Here is an 18,877-nt window from a genome sequence, read left to right on the forward strand (position 1 = left end):
TACAATATACTATGTAAGAAGTAATACTGTCTTTGATTTGAATAATTCTGAATTCCCCATGTCTCTAACCTTTGTTTATCAGATGTTCACAAGTTTGCCTTTTGTTTAGTGCCATTGCTTGTAAACAATATTGAAGATTTAACTTATACATATTCCTTTTTAATCCTTTCCATTAAAATAGTCAATTATAAAAATTTCTTTTGCTGAAGCATAATCAAACATTCCCAAAAGAATATAAACTAGTTTAGAAAGTATGAATATTTGTTATTTTTACTCCAAGATAATGGTAGCAATAAATTTAAAAGCAAAATAATGACAATACTAACTTCTTGTAATCCATTTTCAGACAAGCACATGTTTACATAATTGCAGGAGCTTGTTTATCACTGGGTTTTCGGTTTGCTGGTTCAGAAAATTTATCAGCATTTAACTGTTTGGTAAGTAGTATTTCAATTTACTGTATTGTATTTTCTTTTTAAACAAAACCTTGATATGCTGCTTCTAACTTTGAATTTTTTGTGTTTTTTTTTACAGCATAAATTTGCAAAAGACTTTATGACTTATTTGTCTGCACCTAATGCTTCTGTAGTAAGTTTTTAGATTTTCCTTGTGAATAAAATTAGCTTGAAGAAAATTGACTAATAATTCAATTACTTACCTACTGTAAAATAATTTTGCTGTTTGATTTTAAAAAGAGAGATTTAAAGCTGTAGCCCATCTTTATATTTTTAGAAGAGAATGATTGCTTTTGAAGATACACAGGAACCTAGTTCTATGATAGGAGGATAGATATAGATTACAACCTTCATGCATTGCATATCAGTAATAGGCTTTTTAAAAATAATTGGCACTTAGTAAAGTGCAGTTGTTCTTGATGTATTTTTGTCTTGTTGACAGAAAGACTGTAAGATTTTGTTTCCTGGTTAAAAAAAAACTATCACACAGATTTATGTAAGATGATAGTAAAAGAAAGTTGAGAACATCAAAAAGTCTATTATTAGTTATTATTGATTGTTGCTACTATATTTGCTATTATTATGGCATTTCCATAATAGCTATACAGTGGGACTACCAAAATCATGTTCTACTTTTTAATGGTGAGGATTGCTGATAATAGATTAAAAATATTAAAAATTCTGTATATAGTAGTAGTTGTTTCATTTGAGGAAAAAATACATGGATATAGGAAAAGATTTAAAGAAAAAGAAAAAATGGTAATAGCAGTTCTCTTTGAGTGGCAGTATTCCAAGAGATTATTTCCTTTTCAGTACTTTATTTTTTACATTGAACTTACATTTCATAATTAGGGAAAATGCTATTTTATAGATTTTTTTTTTTAAGGTTACAGATATTCATAGGCTACTAATGATGGCCAGCTTAGTTTTGATAATAAAGAAATGTGGCACAACAGTTGTAGCATGTCATCTTTTTGTGTTTCCAGACAGGTCCTTACAACCTAGAGACTTGCCTAAGTGTGGTGCTGCTTTCTCTTGCCATGGTGATGGCAGGTTCAGGGAACCTAAAGGTTTTGCAACTTTGCCGATTTTTGCATATGAAAACAGGTGGTGAAATGAACTATGGCTTCCACTTGGCTCACCACATGGCCCTTGGGCTACTGTTTTTGGGAGGAGGAAGGTAAGTACTTTTTTTTTTGTTTTTTTTTAAAGATTCATTTATATATGCATGCAGAACTGGAATACAGGCCAGAGGTTCAGGGGAGGTGAGAGGAGTCACCAGAGACAATGAGGAACAGAACAGGCAGATGGATGAAGTATACTGCTGAGGGGAGCAGCGGGCAGGTCAGGAGAGGTCTGCCCCGCCATGTGGATCGCCTCTGCGGCAGGCAGCAGGTGGGAATTAAACTCATGCAGAAGTGGCTTTTGCTTCTTAGTGTTGTGCTTTAACCCTCTGCGCCACCAGGGAGGGCCTGGTAAGTATTTTTTATGAGTATTTTTCTCTTAATGAAGAGATTACTTGAGCAAGGTCCAATAGTGTGACTTATTTTTATTTTGGAGATAATGTAATATAGGGGCATACTTTTTTTTTTTTAAAGATTTATTTATTTATTCGTATAGAACTGGGGTACAGGCCAGAGATGAGGAGGGTGAGAGGATTCACCAGAGACAGAACGGGGAGTAGAACAGGCAGATCGAGGAAAGTACACTGCTGAGGGGAGCAGCGGGCAGGTCAGGAGAGGGCTGCCTAGCCGTGTGGATCTCCTCCCGGGTAGGCAGGGCTCGAACTCATGCGGAAGTGTTTTAAGCTTCTTAGTGCTGTGCTTTAACCAGCCATGCCACCAGGGAGGGCAGGGGGGGGGCATACTTTTTTACATACTTTTTTTTTTTTTAAGATTTATTTATACAGAACTGGAATACAGGCCAGAGATGTACAGGGTGAGAGGATTCACCAGAGACAGGGTGGGGGGCAGAACAGGCAGATCGACGAAGCACACCGCTGAGGGGAGCAGCGGGCGGGTCAGGAGAGGTCTGCCACGCCATGTGGATCTCCTCCGGGGCAGGCGGGATCGAACTCATTGCGGACGTGGCCTAAGCTTCTCAGTGCAGTGCTTTAACCCGCTGCGCCACCAGGGAGGGCCCGGCTTCTTTAAAGTTTTAAAGATTCAATTTTACCCTTCTCAGTAGAGTTACCTTCCTGTTTCTCCATTTCTCAGAAGAATCTGTACTTAGTATTTGGGTATATTACCTCGTGTTTCCTACTGTTTGTGATTTTTACCCTGCTACTAAACTGCTTTCTCAGAAAGGTTATATCATTCACCAGTCCTGTGAGATTTACTTAGTTTTAACTTTTTTTGTCCTTTCTGTCAGTCTTAACCACCTCAGCTATTCATAAGAATTCTCTTACTTTGAATGATTTATGTTGAGTAAAAAATACAAATACAGAAAAGTATACAAATCATAGCAAAACTCATTGAACTATTACAATATGTTAATCTCTCTGGCACTCAGAACATCCATCTGTCCCTGCAATGTCCCTCCCAATCACTATTACCACACTTCTACCCAAAGGTAATCACTATTAACTTTTCTCGTGAAATTTAAGTGGAATCATATACTGTGTTTCTTTTTGTACCTTACTTATTTTGGTCAACATTGTGTTTTGATATTTATCCATATTGTATATAACTTTTTCACTGACATTTGTATTAAAAATAGTTGGCACTGATTTTTTTTGTATTTTTTTCCTAACTAGTACTTAGAAGTATGTCCTTTACTGCTTTCTATCCATGTAAATGTGTTTATTTTAGGGCTATTAAATTGAGTTGGTCTATTTTCTATATTTCTATCAGTACCACATACATTGTCTTAATTATTTTTGTTTTTATAATAAGTCTTGATATTCAATTGAGTAAAATCCTTCTGCGTTTTCTTTAAGAAGTACATTTTTCTGTTCTTGGTTCTTTGCATTTTCACCTAAATATTGGGACTTGTCATTTTCACACTAATTTGGTAAAATAGTGATTGGAATTAATTTGATTTTATTCATCAGTTTGGGTTGGGGATTGAAATCTGTCACAATATTGAGTTTTACACTTAGTGGCTATGGTAAATCCCTTCATTTATTTAGCTCTAATATATATGCCCTGGGCCAACTAATTATAGTTTCTACAAGTCATGGAACATTTTTTTCCTTCTCTTCTTTAAGATTGTACTAAACATTGAGACTCAAATTTCCAGAAGTGCAAAAAGAAGCATCAGAAATCTTTGAATTTTCTTCAAACAAGGGAGAATTGTTCTTTTCTTTAAATTTTTACAATTAGGAACAGCTTAAAATTATTACTGTGAAAGTTATTTTGTTCTTTGATTTTTAAAATTTATTTTTCTTTCAAAATAAATACCTACATTGATTTTATTCTTATATTCAATTCTATCTTTTATTGTTCTGCATTTTATGACCCCACTCACTCTTCTCTTATACCAAGTAGACTTTACTGCTGCTACTGTTGATTTGGTCTTCAAAGGGTATGTGTACTCTGTGGCAATATTGAAATTTAGCCAAACCATTATGTTTAATCTCAGATTTTCTAACATTAATATCTAATGATCATCTTTCAATTTTGGTTTAATCAAAGTGAAAGAGAAAATCACTTACTCTGTGCACATCCCCAAACAGATGTATTTTCTTGAAGTATGAAACTTCATTTTCCTAATTCATTAAATGCGCTTTGTTTGATAAATGTTAAATTCTTACTTGGTGCGCTTTAAAAAGACAGGATGAGGGGAATGTGTGTATGTGTATAGTATGTATAGGCATATTGAATAGCTATAAAACCTTCATAGTATGGACACATATGTATTAGTCAAGGCATTTTGCCAATATACATTGCCACAGACGCCAATTTCCAGACTCTTAAAGATGTCTTGAGAATTTGTACACACAATATGACTAATAATGTCTGTCCTTCTGCATTTGTCTTCTAGGTACTCTTTAAGCACATCAAACTCTTCCATTGCAGCCCTCCTCTGTGCCCTTTACCCACACTTCCCAGCTCACAGCACTGACAACCGGTGAGTAGTGATTCAGTCCTCATTCTCATCTTTGTGAAGTTCTTGAAGGAGATAATTAGGCTTCAGAGAATAGTTTCCAAATTAGCTTTAGTCTATTCTTGAACTTAATTGTCTTTCTACTTAAATCTTGCAAAAGTATTTCTTAAACAAAGTATTAGACCAAAAGAGAGAGGACATTAAACATAAGATGACTGACTTACGATGACTGCCATTGTGCTCTAACTGATAGAACTGCTATAAACCTAGAAGTAAGCCAAGCAGGGATATCATTGGGGGAAAATTCTTCAGGCTAAGGATTATTAGCCAAGAGAAGCTGAAGATGATATGGATTGTAAATGTCAAAACTATTTGTGTGTTTAAATTCTTTTTTTTTTTTTTAAAGATTATTTATGCATACAGAACTGGAGTACAGGCCAGAGGTGCAGGGGCAGTGAGAGGATTCACCAGAGACAGAGTGGGGAGCAGAATAGGACAACTGACAAGGACACTGATGAGGGGAGCAGCGGGCGGGTCAGGAGAGGTCTGCCGTGCCATGTGGGTTACCTCTTTGGCTGGGGATTGAACTCATGCGGAAGTGGCTTTAGCTTCTTAGTGCTGCGCTTTAACCCACTGTACCACTATGGAGGGCCCCTATGTGTGTTTAAATTCTAAAGCAAATTTTAAAGTTTTAAAAAATTGCTTGAAAACTCAGAAAGAACTCACAAAGAAAAATATCATCACTATACTATCCATTAATTGTTGGTATACTCTGTGTGTGTGTGTTTGCATTGGTGTATAACATTTATATGTAGAAGGGTTTTGCTGTCCAAGGGAATTGACACTCTTTCCCTGCACCCCAACCCTTAATAAAAACCCAAAAACTGGAAGTAAATCTCTTAGAAGGTGAAAAGATACCTGTGTTGAACAATCAGGTATTGGAAAATTTTACAAGTGATCAATTTGTTACTAAGTAATTTCATGTTTATATAATTCTTACAAAACCTCTTAACTGAAAATTCAAACAATTCTTAGGTCAGGGATCACATATCCATATTGTTCTAGAGAATTTCTCTTACTTTTTAATTGAATCTTATCACCTCCCCTTAGGAATGATGTCATTGGAAGATATTACTCTAATTTCTGTCTTGGTTTAGCTTTTAGGTAAAAGCAGATTGGAGAATTTATGCTCTTGTCACCTCTTCTCTCATGCTGTTCACTACCACCTCTGTTTTTTCTGTGCACAGGTATCATCTCCAGGCTCTCCGGCACCTGTATGTGCTAGCTGCAGAACCAAGACTTCTAGTGCCTGTGGATGTGGATACAAATACTCCCTGCTATGCCCTCTTAGAAGTTACCTATAAGGTCCCTCTTTCCCATCCTTAATTTGTTATTTTATTACCATTCATTCATCTTTGTAGGTCCAAATATTTCATCCTTTAAAAGATGACAGGAATGCATTGAACTTGTAGAAATTGAAGCTTCTAAAGTTTTTTGTTCATCCTTCTAGGCCATTGATAGTATATGGGTGTAATCTTCTGTGGCCTTTGGTCTTTAGAATTTGTTGTTTGAAAATGTCCCTGTTAACTTTACATGACTGACACTGGTGTTCTAAGAAACAAGTTGGGGTAGAACTATATTTAAATTTGTTAGCAGAGTGCTTTAAAGGCCATGATCATGTATTTGATGAAAGATCTTTGATTTAGATGTACAGATTATGAGTCATGTATCCTTCATTCAGAAAATTATTAAGTAATTCTGTGCATTGAAGACTCTTGGGGACAGAAATGTAAGCACATTGTAATATTCTTGAAGGGCTTCTATCCCTTGGGAAGCTAGGCATGGATGCAATTAGAATAGAGTGTGGTAATTAGAGATGTGTGGAATGGAGGGGCAGCAAAGGAGAAGGACTCCTATCAGCACTTCTACGGTTTAGAGAGGCTAACAAGCAAAGACACAGTGTTGGGGTTAAGGTTTGCCAGCTGAGTGAGCTAGTGTTCTTGCAGAGAAGACAACAGGTGTGAGAGCCCAGAGACCTCAGAAGCATACATCCTTAGTACTGACATAGGAAGTTCAGTGCTGGATGAGGTGGAAGATGTCACAAGCCCTGTAAAGGAATGTAGCTGTTAATCCTTTAAGGTTTGAACATTGGAGAGTATTTTATGTCATTTGACAATTTGTACAAACTATGGGGGAGGGGAAGTGTTTCTTCTGCATAGCTTTCTCTGACAACATAGTGAAGTATGACTACTCTCCTTTTGTAAAGGGCACTCAGTGGTACGAACAAACCAAAGAAGAATTGATGGCACCTACTCTTCTTCCAGAACTCCACCTTTTAAAGCAGGTGAGTTAGCTGTGAATTAGGGAAATTTGTCTCAGGGATAAGTTCAGCCAGAATAGCATAACATTAAAATTGAGAAGTAAAAGCCAATGATACTTCTCATTGTTTTATGGGAAATAAAAAAGCATCTTTTGAAGGAATAATCATGAGGAATAGGGAGAGTCTTTAACTAGAGAACTTTACTGATAAGTGAGGTTGCCTCTGACTATGATTCATGGAATCATGGAAATGGAGCTTGTTAACTCTTACTAATGTCTCTTCTAGCCCAGTTATTCTATTCCCTCTGAGATTGGTGCACTCCTTTGGTTGACCCATCCCCTTTTTAGCATTGCTTTGACTGTTTTACCTTTATCTTGGCAGATTAAAGTTAAAGGTCCTCGATACTGGGAACTGCTCATAGATTTAAGCAAAGGGACCCAACACTTAAAGTAAGTATCTTATAGTCCTCAGATGTGTCCATGACATGAATAACTATATGTAGGCATATAGTTATATGAAGGAATAAATTACAGATTATTTGGAATGATCCTTGTCCCCCTTTGATGTCAATCAGGACAATATGTAGAGTATGCATTAAATTAAGTGAAGGAGAGTTTGTATTAGAAAATGAACATTTTTATTAAGAAATCAAATCCTAAATATTTATATTTATTCATTGAGCCATACATTTACTCATTCAATAAATATTTATTGACTCATTTATTTTTATTCACTGGAGTGACATGTTGGGACAGTAATGCAATGGAAAATGCAGAGACTTCATCTCCCAATACCCTGAATTGGGAAATAACTAGGTTTCCAGCCACAAACTGCCAGTAATACCTCATGTTAAATTGATGCCTATTTTTTTTTCAGGTCAATCCTTTCCAAGGATGGAGTTTTGTATGTTAAACTCAGAGCGGGTCAGCTCTCCTACAAAGAAGATCCTATGGGATGGCAAAGTTTGTTGGCCCAGACTGTTGCTAATAGGAACTCTGAAGCTCGGGCTTTCAAGGTAGTGTTGATTGGTAAAAGCTGCAGGATGAGAGAGGCCTACTATTAGAGCCTTACGGCATGTACTTCTGTGATAACATTCATGGTACCATATAGGTGCATCTGCTTGTTCTTATCATGCAGGTTGTAAAGACTGAATGACCTTGGGTCTGTTTACTATTTTATGTGGCAACCCTAATAAAATATGGGTCATCTGCCAGGACTCTAATGATAATTTATATTTAAGTGCAGGAATAGTCATAGTAATAGCTTAACACTATAAAAATAATGTAGTTTTAATAATTTTACTAATATATCAAACCTCAAAAATACTGAGATTTGCTTAATTTGTTGCAGAAATAGAAAATGATTTTTGCCAGGTATCACTTTTTAGTTCCATTTACAGCTACCTTTTAGGATACCTGCACCCCTATGTTTATTGCAGCACTGTTTACAATAGGTAAACTAAGGAAACAACCCAAATGCCCAAAATAGATGACTGGATCAAAAAGATGTGGTACATATACACACTGAAGTATTACTCAGCAACCAAAAAAGATAAACTCATACCATTTACAGCAACACGGATAGAGCTGGAAGGGCTTATGCTTCATGAGATAAGCCAGAAAGAAGAAAAATAAAGAATGGTTTCACTAATAGGAGGAAAGTAGAGGATCAAATAAGGTATCGGGGGAAAAAAGTAATTATAATAAATTAAAAATCAAAGTCAGCAGGTAACTATAAATCAGAGACATTCTACAGGGGAGGAGGAAGGAGAAAGATTAAAATGGGTGGAGAGAGCACAGGGGGCTCTGGGGATGGTGCACGGGGGAACTGGTGGTGGGAATTTCGCAGGACTACATCTGAGAGGAGAAAGAAAAATGTGCAAAACTGTGCAAAAATGAACAGTGATATATATATATATATATATATATAATAAAAAAACTTAAATAATAAAACTACCTTTTATTGCTTAAATATTGGTGAGGAGAAAATGAAGACAGATTTAGCTTTATTTTATTTGCTTTATTATTTTCATAGTACTTCTAATGCTATAGTACTTAGAATACATAATTAACTTATAATGGAAAACAATCTCATTCCTGTGAAGGTCAGTACATATTTTGTTTTACATTTTAGAGCACAAATAAGTTTCCAACACTAGAAATGTCTTCTATAACTACCACTAAAATTTTTCAGTTTAATCCCAGTTTTCAGGAATTCTCTGAGCAATACATTCTTGGGTAAATGTACATTGAGGAACAATCTAGTTAGGAGCCTAAAATATGGCTGATAGATGAGCTAAGTGGCAGCCAAAGGACTGATTTAACATTCTATGTTTTTCTAGTTGAGGGAGAAGCAATTTATTTTAATCTAATTTCTTTTTAGGTCACTTAACTTACAATGGAGATTTTAAATAAATGTAGTTAATATCAGTGAATTGCATTTAACTCTACCTGATAGTTTGCCTATGAAATACTTTAGAAGGATTTTTGAACAAAGATTAACTTAAATTAATACTGTTGTTTATATAAGAGAGCCCATCTCAGATTCTAATCAAATTTGTAAGCTAAGCTTAGACATGAGTTTGAATGAGGAATATATACATATATATATGAAAGTTAAGACATCTCTATTCCCTGCCTACTGGGAGTTCAAAAGTAAGTATAAACCTTAATAGAAAGTGGTTGACTCCTTCATATTCCATTTTCATCCTAGAATATTGAATGATACTCTCTTTTGTTCCCCTGGTTTTCTTTATTGTGATAAAATATACATACAAATTACTGTTTTGTCCCTTTTTAAGTATACATTTTGATGACATTAAGTACATTCATATTGTTATGCAACCATCATTACCATCATTCTCCAGTGCTCTTTTCATCCTGCTCTACCTTATACTTATTATTTCTACTAGTTAACTCCCCCTTCCTCCCTGTCCCCAGCACTTGCAACCACTACTCTAGTTTCTATATCTGATTTTTAACTACTTTATATATCCCATGTAAGTGGAATTACACAATGTTTTCTTGTACAATAGGCTTTTTTTTCTTTTCCTTTTCAGTCACAATCCTGGTTTCTAGTTTGCTTTTCACTTAGTGAAGGAAAGGGAAAGCATTTCTGGGTACTTTATGTAATAAAACCTTGTTATTATTGTTTTTTGATGAAACCTTATTTTAGTTTGTGCAAAAGTTTCTTCTAACAGATTAATGAAGCTCTAGCAGGTTTGTATAGCCTTGGGTTTGTGGAAGTATTGTGTGAGAAGTGAGGTAGATTCCTTATAACTATATATATTACTATTTGAGCTGTAAGCAAAATAATCTTAATTATTTCACTTATATTTGTTGTTGTTTATTTTTTAGCCTGAAACAATTTCAGCATTCACGTCTGATCCAGCACTTCTGTCATTTGCTGAATATTTCTGCAAGCCAACTGTGAACATGGGTCAGGTATATATTATTTGGTTTGCTCAGCTCTAAGCCTAGGAATTATTATTATTTCTCCATGTAAACACTGCCCCCCAAATCAATAATGCTTATATCTATTAGATTCGACTTGGCTCAGGCACACTGGGTGACTTTCACTTGGCAAATAAGATTTTCTAGTCTTACTAAATTCAGTAACTTCCTATGTTGCTTGAAAATCAGTTTAAAATTTCTAAAACAGTTGTTTTTTAAATTTATTTTAAAAATTTACAAAATTTTATAAATACATTTTTTACATCATTCTTCATTTTGTACATTTTTTTCATTTCAGTTATAATCCCTGTGGACTTCCCATCATCACTTCACCCATGCACCATCACTATAGTCCCATGTACTCTTCCCACCCCAGTTTTAAAATTTATTAGCATTTTTAATGGTTTGCCATTGATTTAGGTCCAATATGTTTTTGGTATATGTTCCCTTTTTCAGGTTTTTACATAAATTTGTTTGTTTTCCCGATATTTTATAACCTTTTCTGTTTATCATGGAAATTGTTCACTTTAAGGTTCAAAGTGTACCTAGCAGTGCTTTGATTTAAGCAATAATTACAGTTGATAAAGAATTGAATAGGGGAATTAGATGGTCTGGGGTGATGATCTATTGCCATATGTATGGAAAAATTTTCAATCTCATCAAGATGCAGTTTCTTCATTTTGCAAAGTGGAGTTATAATAGAAACTACTTGCATCATTGTTTTGAGGATTTAGTGAAATAACTGTTTTTACTCTTACTGATTGGATCTCTGCATAATTTTCTCATTTAGTTCTTTACTCCTAGGGTTGATAATTCATTATTTTCAACTTACAGATGAGGAAGGTGTCCAGGGCCCTGCAGATAGTGAGGGCTGGGGCTTGTACTCATGGTTGCAGGTCCCTGATGAAGGCCTTTTACGACCTGCCTACCTGGACTTGACTGTGCTGCCTCTCCTGAACTTGTTCTGCCTATTGTTTCTGTTGTTTCCTTGTGGATGCTAGTTTTCCTTTCTGGATCTTACCCTTAGCAGTCCAACCCAAGGAATATTTTTATGATAACCTGTCTGTTCATTTTACCCTGGTTTGAGCCATTCTTCTCCTCCACAGCACTTACAGACTTACCTGTCCCTTGGACTTAATTTTGGTTATATTTTATTGCTGTCCAATGTTGTATGTGCTGTGGTTTTATAAAGAGCTGTTCCACTGAAATTTTTAAGAATGGGCCGCAGTAATTCTTATACATCATTTCTTGAATTATTTTGTTATATATATTGATGTGCTACAAAGAGCTTCTCATTTTCCACAGAAACAGGAAATTCTGGATCTCTTTTCTTCAGTACTCTATGAATGTGTTACTCAGGAGACCCCAGAGATGTTGCCTGCATACATAGCAATGGACCAGGTATAGTTCAAAAAACCTATTCCATTTCTGATGAGAATTATCCTCTGTTTCATATAGCATACTAAACAGTAAGGTAAAATTCCCTGTCTGTATCTGTAGTTTCTCATTAGCTTTTAGGAATTCAAAAAAAGGAAACCCTATCAAAGTCGAAGGCTTTATATGTATCAAAAAGCTTGGCATTTATGATGAAAGGAGTGCCCTTTGGTGAACTGCCTTAGTCCCATATTCTCCTTCTCTCCTTTTCCCCTGACTAGAAGAGGAGGAGAATATTTCCTCCCTTTGTTTCCTAGTATCTTTCATGGTCCCACACCTCCCCCCTGACAGATTCTTAGTTTGCAAAATATCATACAGAGAATGAATAGGCAGTATCCTCATGATGACTGTATTTTGCGATTATCCTTGCATGATTAACTTGTATAGGGTTATGATATCAGCATGTATTAATTGAAAAGGAGTAGGAGTTTATTAAAAAAAAATTTTTTTAATGTTATTACTTCTTTAAAGAGACCAAAAGGGACAGTGGAGTAAATAACGCTTACTAGTTTTTCTAGGGGACACTTTAGGTAGTTAGTAATACATATGGCTTTTTAATGTGTCATATCTTATAGAGCCAGATGTGTCATAAGCTATGCTAGAGGTTTTCAGATGTGGACAAAATTAATCTGATAAATCTTAAAAATACAGATCTTCAAATCCCATATCTGCTGTGTCAGAATTTCTGGGATAAAGTCCAGGATCTATAGTTTCAAACAACTCTTAAAAGTGAATGTGAGGCCCTCCCTGGTGGTGCAGCGGGTTAAAGCACAGCACAAAGAAGCTTAAGCCACTTCCTCATGAGTTCAATCCCCGCTTGCCCTGGAGGAGACCACATGGCGCAGCAGACCTCTCCTGACCCGCCCGCTGCTCCCCTCAGCAGTGTACTTCGTCGATCTGCCTGTTCTGTACCCTGCTCTGTCTCTGGTGAATCCTCTCACCCTCCTCATCTCTGGCCTGTACCCCAGTTCTGTATACGAATAAATCTTAAAAAAAATGTTAAAAAAAAAAAAGTGAATGTGATACAGTGAGTTTATAGATAAGCATTTGGGACTCAGTGCATAAAGCCAAAGGAAATAATCTCCAATGGCAGAATAATCTACTGGTAAACTGGGTAGGAAAATATATTTCGCAGAAGTTAATTTCAAAAACTTAAAAAGTACTACTTTGTTAAGTGATGTTCTTAATTATGAGGTCAGTTCCAACATTATCAAGTGGCCTACAGTGCCATTATTGTCTGGTATCTACTGTTTTTGATTGGCGAATCGGATTATATGATGTATGCTGGCGCTGCTTCTCAAACACACTTTAAATACAGCAGCCAAGTATTGAGTTGTGTTTTTCAGCTGCTCTCTGAGGAGGGCTAGGGTCTCCTCTTTTTATATTGAGCCTTTGCCCGTTGCAGTCATGAGCATCATATCTGTCAAGCCACCCCCCTGATTGCAGCTTTGGTGACTTTGCAGATGGTTCTGAAGAACAGTGTTATCAGTAGAACTGTTTTTGCCTTCTGACTCCTGGGATCCCTGACTTGATTATTGTCATGTCATTGTACCCCACTTGGGCTTCCCAGTCTGACTAGCTGTAGACCTTTTTGGTCTTCATTTTTTAGATCCATTTAGCCAAGAATGAGTTCATTTGCTTTTTACTATTGGTGTGAAGACCACATTGAAGAAAGAGGGTCATGTATCTGTATCCTCTTTTCAAAGGCTGTAAGAAGACTTGGAAGAAGAGAAATGTCAGAGACATCTGAACTTTGGCAGATAAAGTTGGTGTTAGAATTTTTCAGCTCCAGAAGCCACCAGGAACGACTGCAGAGCCACCCAAAGCGGGGACTTTTTATGAACTCGGAATTTCTTCCTGTTGTAAAATGCACTATTGATAATGCCTTGGACCAGTGGCTGCAAGGTAAGAATAGCATTGTCCCTTTGTAAATTTTTATTTTATATATTTTTTTTACTATTGAGGTGTGATCTTTGGTCAGACTTTTTTCTCCCACCATTATCCCTTATGTCTTCTTGTCTTTCTTCCCCAACAACCCCAGTCTCAGAGCCCTCAGATCTTTATGAATGTTCACCAATTTTTGAAAGTGTTTTACATTGTCACATGGTCAGTTGTGTAAATGTCCAGTATTTGTTTTCGTCATTCTGACTTACCCTACCGTGTGTAATTCCCAGATTCCCTCCATTTTATTGAAAATGGATGTATTTAGTCCTTCTTGTGGCTATATGATCCTCCATGGTGTATATGTACCACATCTTGAATCCACTGAGCTTAAAGGGGATTTAGGCTGCTTCCATGACCCAGCTACTTTTAGTTTTTAAAGGCAATTTGGGCAAGGTGGACATTAACTCTTTAAGAGAAACTATATCTAGTACTGAAACCATCTGACTCTGAGCTTTAGTTTTTCAATTTCCATGTTTGTGATGGTTTGTTCAGTTAAACTATTTCATCCTGATTAAGTGTTCAATTATTTCATCCTAAATTATGTTGATCTAGAAACTTATCCATTTCTTGAAGGTTATAAAATTTATTGGCATATAGCTAGCTGTTCATAATCTTTATTTGCAATTTCTCTTTTTTATTTGTGATTCTGTTTATTAATGTTTTCCCTTTTTGTTTATTGTTAATCTAGTTAGGTGTTTACATGTTTTGTTTGTCTTCCCAAATAACAAGCTCATGGTTTCATAGATTTTTTTTTCTGTATACTCTTTTAATCTCTATTAGTTTTTTCCACTTTTATTCCTGCCTTCTACTTGCTTTGGATTTTTTGTCCTATTTTTCAAGTTGCTTTAGGTATGATATTAGGTTATTTATCTAGGACTTTTCTTGCTTTTTAAATATGGGCCCACATGTAACTATCTTTACACTTGAGACCATTTTTGCTGCATCCCATAGATTTCTGGTAACTTGTATCCATATTTTCATTCACCTCCAAGTAAATTTTAATTTCTGCTTTGGTTTCTCTTTTATCCAATTGCTTTTAACAGCATATTGCTTAATTTCCAAGTATTCATAATTTTTCCTATTTTTTTCCCTCATAGTTGATTTCTAGTTATATACTATTGTGGTCAGAGAAAGTACTAGATATAATTTCTTTATCTTGTGACTTTATTGACAGTTGACTTGTTTTCCAGGATATGGCCTATTCTTGAAAATGTTCCACTTATAGACTTGAAGAAAATGTATATGTAATAGTTTTTAGATGAAATGAATTCTCAATGGAAAAATAATAAAAAAGAAGGCATTTCTCTTGCCTTTCACCTCTGTGACCAGTTGTTTTACCCACTGTTTCTCTCACAGCTGGGGGTGATGTATGTGTGCATGCCTACCTCAGTGGGCAGCCTTTTGAGGAATCGCAACTGAGCATGCTGGCCTGCTTCCTCGTCTACCACTCCGTGCCAGCTGCACGGCACCTGTCATCTATAGGACTAGAAGGTAAGTGTATCTCGAAGTTCTCTTTCGGTACCTCTCTTACTGACTGACTTCTATTTTCAGATTCTTGATGGGGGAATTCTTATTGGGCTGTTTTGTTGAGTTTTGTCTTCAATTATGTCTGTACGTTATTTCTGAGAACTTCTTCTGGAAAAAAAGTCTGAAGTTTTGTGTCCATAAACTTTATGTTCAAAAAAGAATGGATTTTTCACAGACCCCAGATACCAATATATACTGATAAACAATAAATGTTCATATTAATCTTTTTGTTAATTTTTATTAAAGTTATTTTTCTTTATTTTTTGGGTTTTTAGTTTGGGTTTTTAAATTACATAATCTTAATTGCTATAATTATAAAGATTTAAAGTGAACAGAAACCTAATTTTATATATGTATGAGTGTTTTTATAGTAGAGAGTTAAAAATATTAACGTGTAACTATTTTTCAGAATATGGAATCAGATTTGACAAAACTTATCCAATAAACTGAACATAAAAAATAGTTATTTCTAAGCATTTATTTTACTTTTAAATTGCTACCTTCTTAATTGAGACTGAAAACTATTTTTTAAGCAGGGTGATGATTGCTTCATTTAATCATTTAAAGTTTAATGTCATTATTAGTTTATTACTGTTTTGAAAATCACAGATAAAGAAAGCATTGTCTAGAGAGTTACAGTTGTGACCATGATAGAATTGCTTGTCTTGGACTCACTCTTCCTTAGAAACAACTGTAAAAGCTAGGCAAGCTATGTAAAACATTTGTTTAAAGGAATTGGTAGCAGCATGCTGTCAGGACTTGATTGAGGAGTAGCAGTCTCAGGAAGAAGGGACGCACAATCAGGAAACTCTGTAATTACTCTGATTTACCCCCAAAGGCATTTGCCACTTCACACCGTGAGAAAAGCAGCACAAAAAGCAGCAATGCTACTGGACAGAGGTGCCAGAAGTTGGGTCTAAGATCTTGAGGAGTAATATCTTCCAGATAGGAGGTGGTAGTAGAAATAATAACTCAAAATGTGGATGTGCGTTTTCCTTGAGGCATTTCATACTGCACAGGCACAGGGTTAGACTTCAGAGAACCTAGTAGAAGCCAAAAGGCTAAAAATTTGAGGAAGTTTCAGTAACAGCAGAGTGAAAAGTAGGCAGAGGGAAGGGTTTAAGGCCTGCCAAGGTGAAGTGACTCTGTGTGCTTCCCTCACATTCAAGTAAGCAACAGCTGGAATCAGCCCTATGAGTAAAGGTAAAAATATAAATAATGAGGCCTCAAAGTGGAATTGAGATCTACATATCTGTTAGAAGAAAATTTAACTTTCTAGGAGAGACAAAATGTATGGAGAATCTCTATACTTTTGAATAGATAGTATTTAGTGTTGAATGAAAAGTTACAAGATACATGAAAAAAAGAAAAAAATAGAAAGAAACTCTTATATGTGCTCCAGATATTCGAATTACCAAGAGTTGAATTAAGATAACTATTAATGTTATTTCCAAGGAAATACAAGAATTGCACCAGAAATCTAGACTTAGTAAATTAAATCGAAATTTTGGAACTGCAAATAAGGAGGTGAAAAATCAATTACAACTGACCTCAGTCAAATGTTAGAACAACAGACATTAAAAGAAGTTCTATAACTTTATTCCAGACTTCAAAACATAGAGACAGAGAAGATATAAAAAGTGTTTAATTGAATTTGCATATGAAAGCTTCAGTGTCTTAAATAACATTCTGAATGGTATTAATGACAAGTTAAACATTGCAGAATAAAACATTAGTGAACTTGAGGATGCAGCAATATAAATTAGTCGAAACAAAATGTGTAAAGGAAAAAAGGGTGAGGTGGGAATGGAGGCAGAAAGGAATATGAAGCTTAATAAAATGTTTAGGTGATGTACTTTCCCACTTTAGAGCAGTGGTTCTTGCTTGGTGGCACATCAGATGGGCAGCTTTGAAAACACCAGATGCTCAGACTGCACTGCACAGGAATTAAAATTGGAATCTCTGGAATAGGGGTTGAAAGCATTGCTTCTTAAAGGATGTAGGATATGATTAACTTCTTTCTTACTCAGTTTGAGCCTCAGTTTTCCTTTTTAGGTTAAGTATTGAGTACATGGACTGTGCACTGTAACTCAAGGTTGACAGGCACATTCATTACTTCTATTTTTAAAATATTTAATTAAACAATATTAATGGTTTCACATACAGTTATAAGCCACTTCCTGAAGATTGGGTAAATTTAATTTAAAATATTTTATAGTGCCTTTGGAAAAGACATAATTTAAGTATTACCTTTGATAAATTGTTTTTGGAAAGAAAAATGCCAGGTTTAAACCTGATTGTCTGAAGCTTCCTTAAGAGGGGATGGATGGCAGAATTTTGTTGTAGACACACCCTTTTTTCCCATTTTCATTTTTTAGGGAGCACAAGCTTTGCTGAACTCCTCTTCAAATTTAAACAGCTGAAAATGCCAGTGCGAGCTTTGCTAAGATTGGCTCCTTTGCTTCTTGGAAATCCACAGCCAATGGTGATGTGATCTCATCTGGTGGTAACCTATGCTGCAAACTGACAGCTCCACAATTAGCAATGAAGCTAGAGAAGCATTTATAAATTTTATAGTAGGATGAGGGGGAAATGAACTACGCAAACCTCACTGTATTTTAAAAGTGTAAGTGTTTTCGATATTCCAGAGGCTCTGTTATTGTCAACATTAGCATTATATGGTCTATAAAAGGGAGTTAAAATTTACTGTTGTAAATAAAGTTTTTTGATTTGTTTTCAGAACTTTTGTTTGCTTTATTTGGGGATTCATAGAAAAAGTAGTGGGGAACTGGGTGGATTTATTTTTTTTTTAAAGATTTATTTATTTATGCATACAGAACTGGGGTACAGGCCAGATCTTAGCAAAGCTAAGGGGTGGTGAGAGGATTCCCCAGAGACAGAGTGGGGGCAGAACAGGCAGATTGACTGAAATATGCTGCTGAGGGGGACAGTAGGTGGGTCAGGGGAGGTCTGCCATGCCATGTGGATCAGCTCCCTGGCAGGGGATTAAACTCATGCTGCAGTGGCTGCAGATAGCTTCATAATGCTGTGCTTTAACTCCTTGCACTATCACGGAGGGCCTGGACATTGGTTTTTAAGGACTTTCAGCTACAGTGATTCAGGTGAAGTGACTATGCAAGGTTTTTAAAGGAGCTCATAAAGTCTTATTTTCTGCGGCAACAAAAGGCTTATAAAAGCATTTCCTAAGATGTTTGTACTTCTGTGGCAGTGTCAGATATCCTCAGAGTGTGATCACACTCTGAGTACAAACAGATTTGTACTCTAATGAAGAATTGCTGCACAGGAAGCCTGCTCTACATAGAGGAATTGGGAAGCTTCTACTACAGAGTGGTCTTTTGAAATTATATTTTAAAATGAAAGACAGTTCATTTCCACTGAAGATTTAGAGACTGTATCAGGGGTTTCTTTACTTAGGTGATGACAGAGACTGATAAGGAGGTGAAGTTTAAATATAGGAGGAAGACTGTATTTAAGACTATCTAGTCTCTGACATGTGTCCGATACTTCTTGAACAGCCAGAGGGACCTAAGCTGGTAGAGGTTGCAAGATCTAACCAATGATGGCACATTTGACAACTGAGTTGTGGTGTTTAGCTTTTACAGTAAAAATTAAAGCAAATGGGCCCTTCCTGGTGGCGCAGTGGGTTAAAGCACAGCACTGAGAATCTAAAGCCGCTT

The 18,877-nt window shown here is 35.8% G+C and overlaps 1 protein-coding gene across 5 annotated transcripts in view; it reads left to right on the forward strand.

Annotated features, from left to right (window-relative positions):
- The window catches only part of ANAPC1 (anaphase promoting complex subunit 1), a 71,836-nt gene extending 53,921 nt beyond the window's left edge, over positions 1-17,915 (forward strand). For all 5 annotated transcript variants that reach the window (XM_012727538.1, XM_012727534.1, XM_012727536.1 and 2 more), the window contains 13 exons: positions 347-437; positions 535-588; positions 1,442-1,635; positions 4,440-4,526; positions 5,750-5,867; positions 6,769-6,846; positions 7,204-7,271; positions 7,699-7,837; positions 10,179-10,265; positions 11,580-11,675; positions 13,415-13,613; positions 15,009-15,143; positions 17,558-17,915. In XM_012727538.1, the coding sequence (XP_012582992.1) occupies positions 347-437; positions 535-588; positions 1,442-1,635; positions 4,440-4,526; positions 5,750-5,867; positions 6,769-6,846; positions 7,204-7,271; positions 7,699-7,837; positions 10,179-10,265; positions 11,580-11,675; positions 13,415-13,613; positions 15,009-15,143; positions 17,558-17,673 (1,462 nt within the window). In that variant the 3' untranslated portion in view covers positions 17,674-17,915. The remainder of the gene's footprint in view (positions 1-346; positions 438-534; positions 589-1,441; positions 1,636-4,439; positions 4,527-5,749; positions 5,868-6,768; positions 6,847-7,203; positions 7,272-7,698; positions 7,838-10,178; positions 10,266-11,579; positions 11,676-13,414; positions 13,614-15,008; positions 15,144-17,557) is intronic.
- Positions 17,916-18,877: the final 962 nt, after the last annotated feature.

This window comes from Condylura cristata, unplaced genomic scaffold (genome assembly GCF_000260355.1).
Source record: "Condylura cristata isolate star-nosed mole 26May11 unplaced genomic scaffold, ConCri1.0 scaffold00020, whole genome shotgun sequence".
Lineage (NCBI taxonomy): Eukaryota > Metazoa > Chordata > Mammalia > Eulipotyphla > Talpidae > Condylura > Condylura cristata.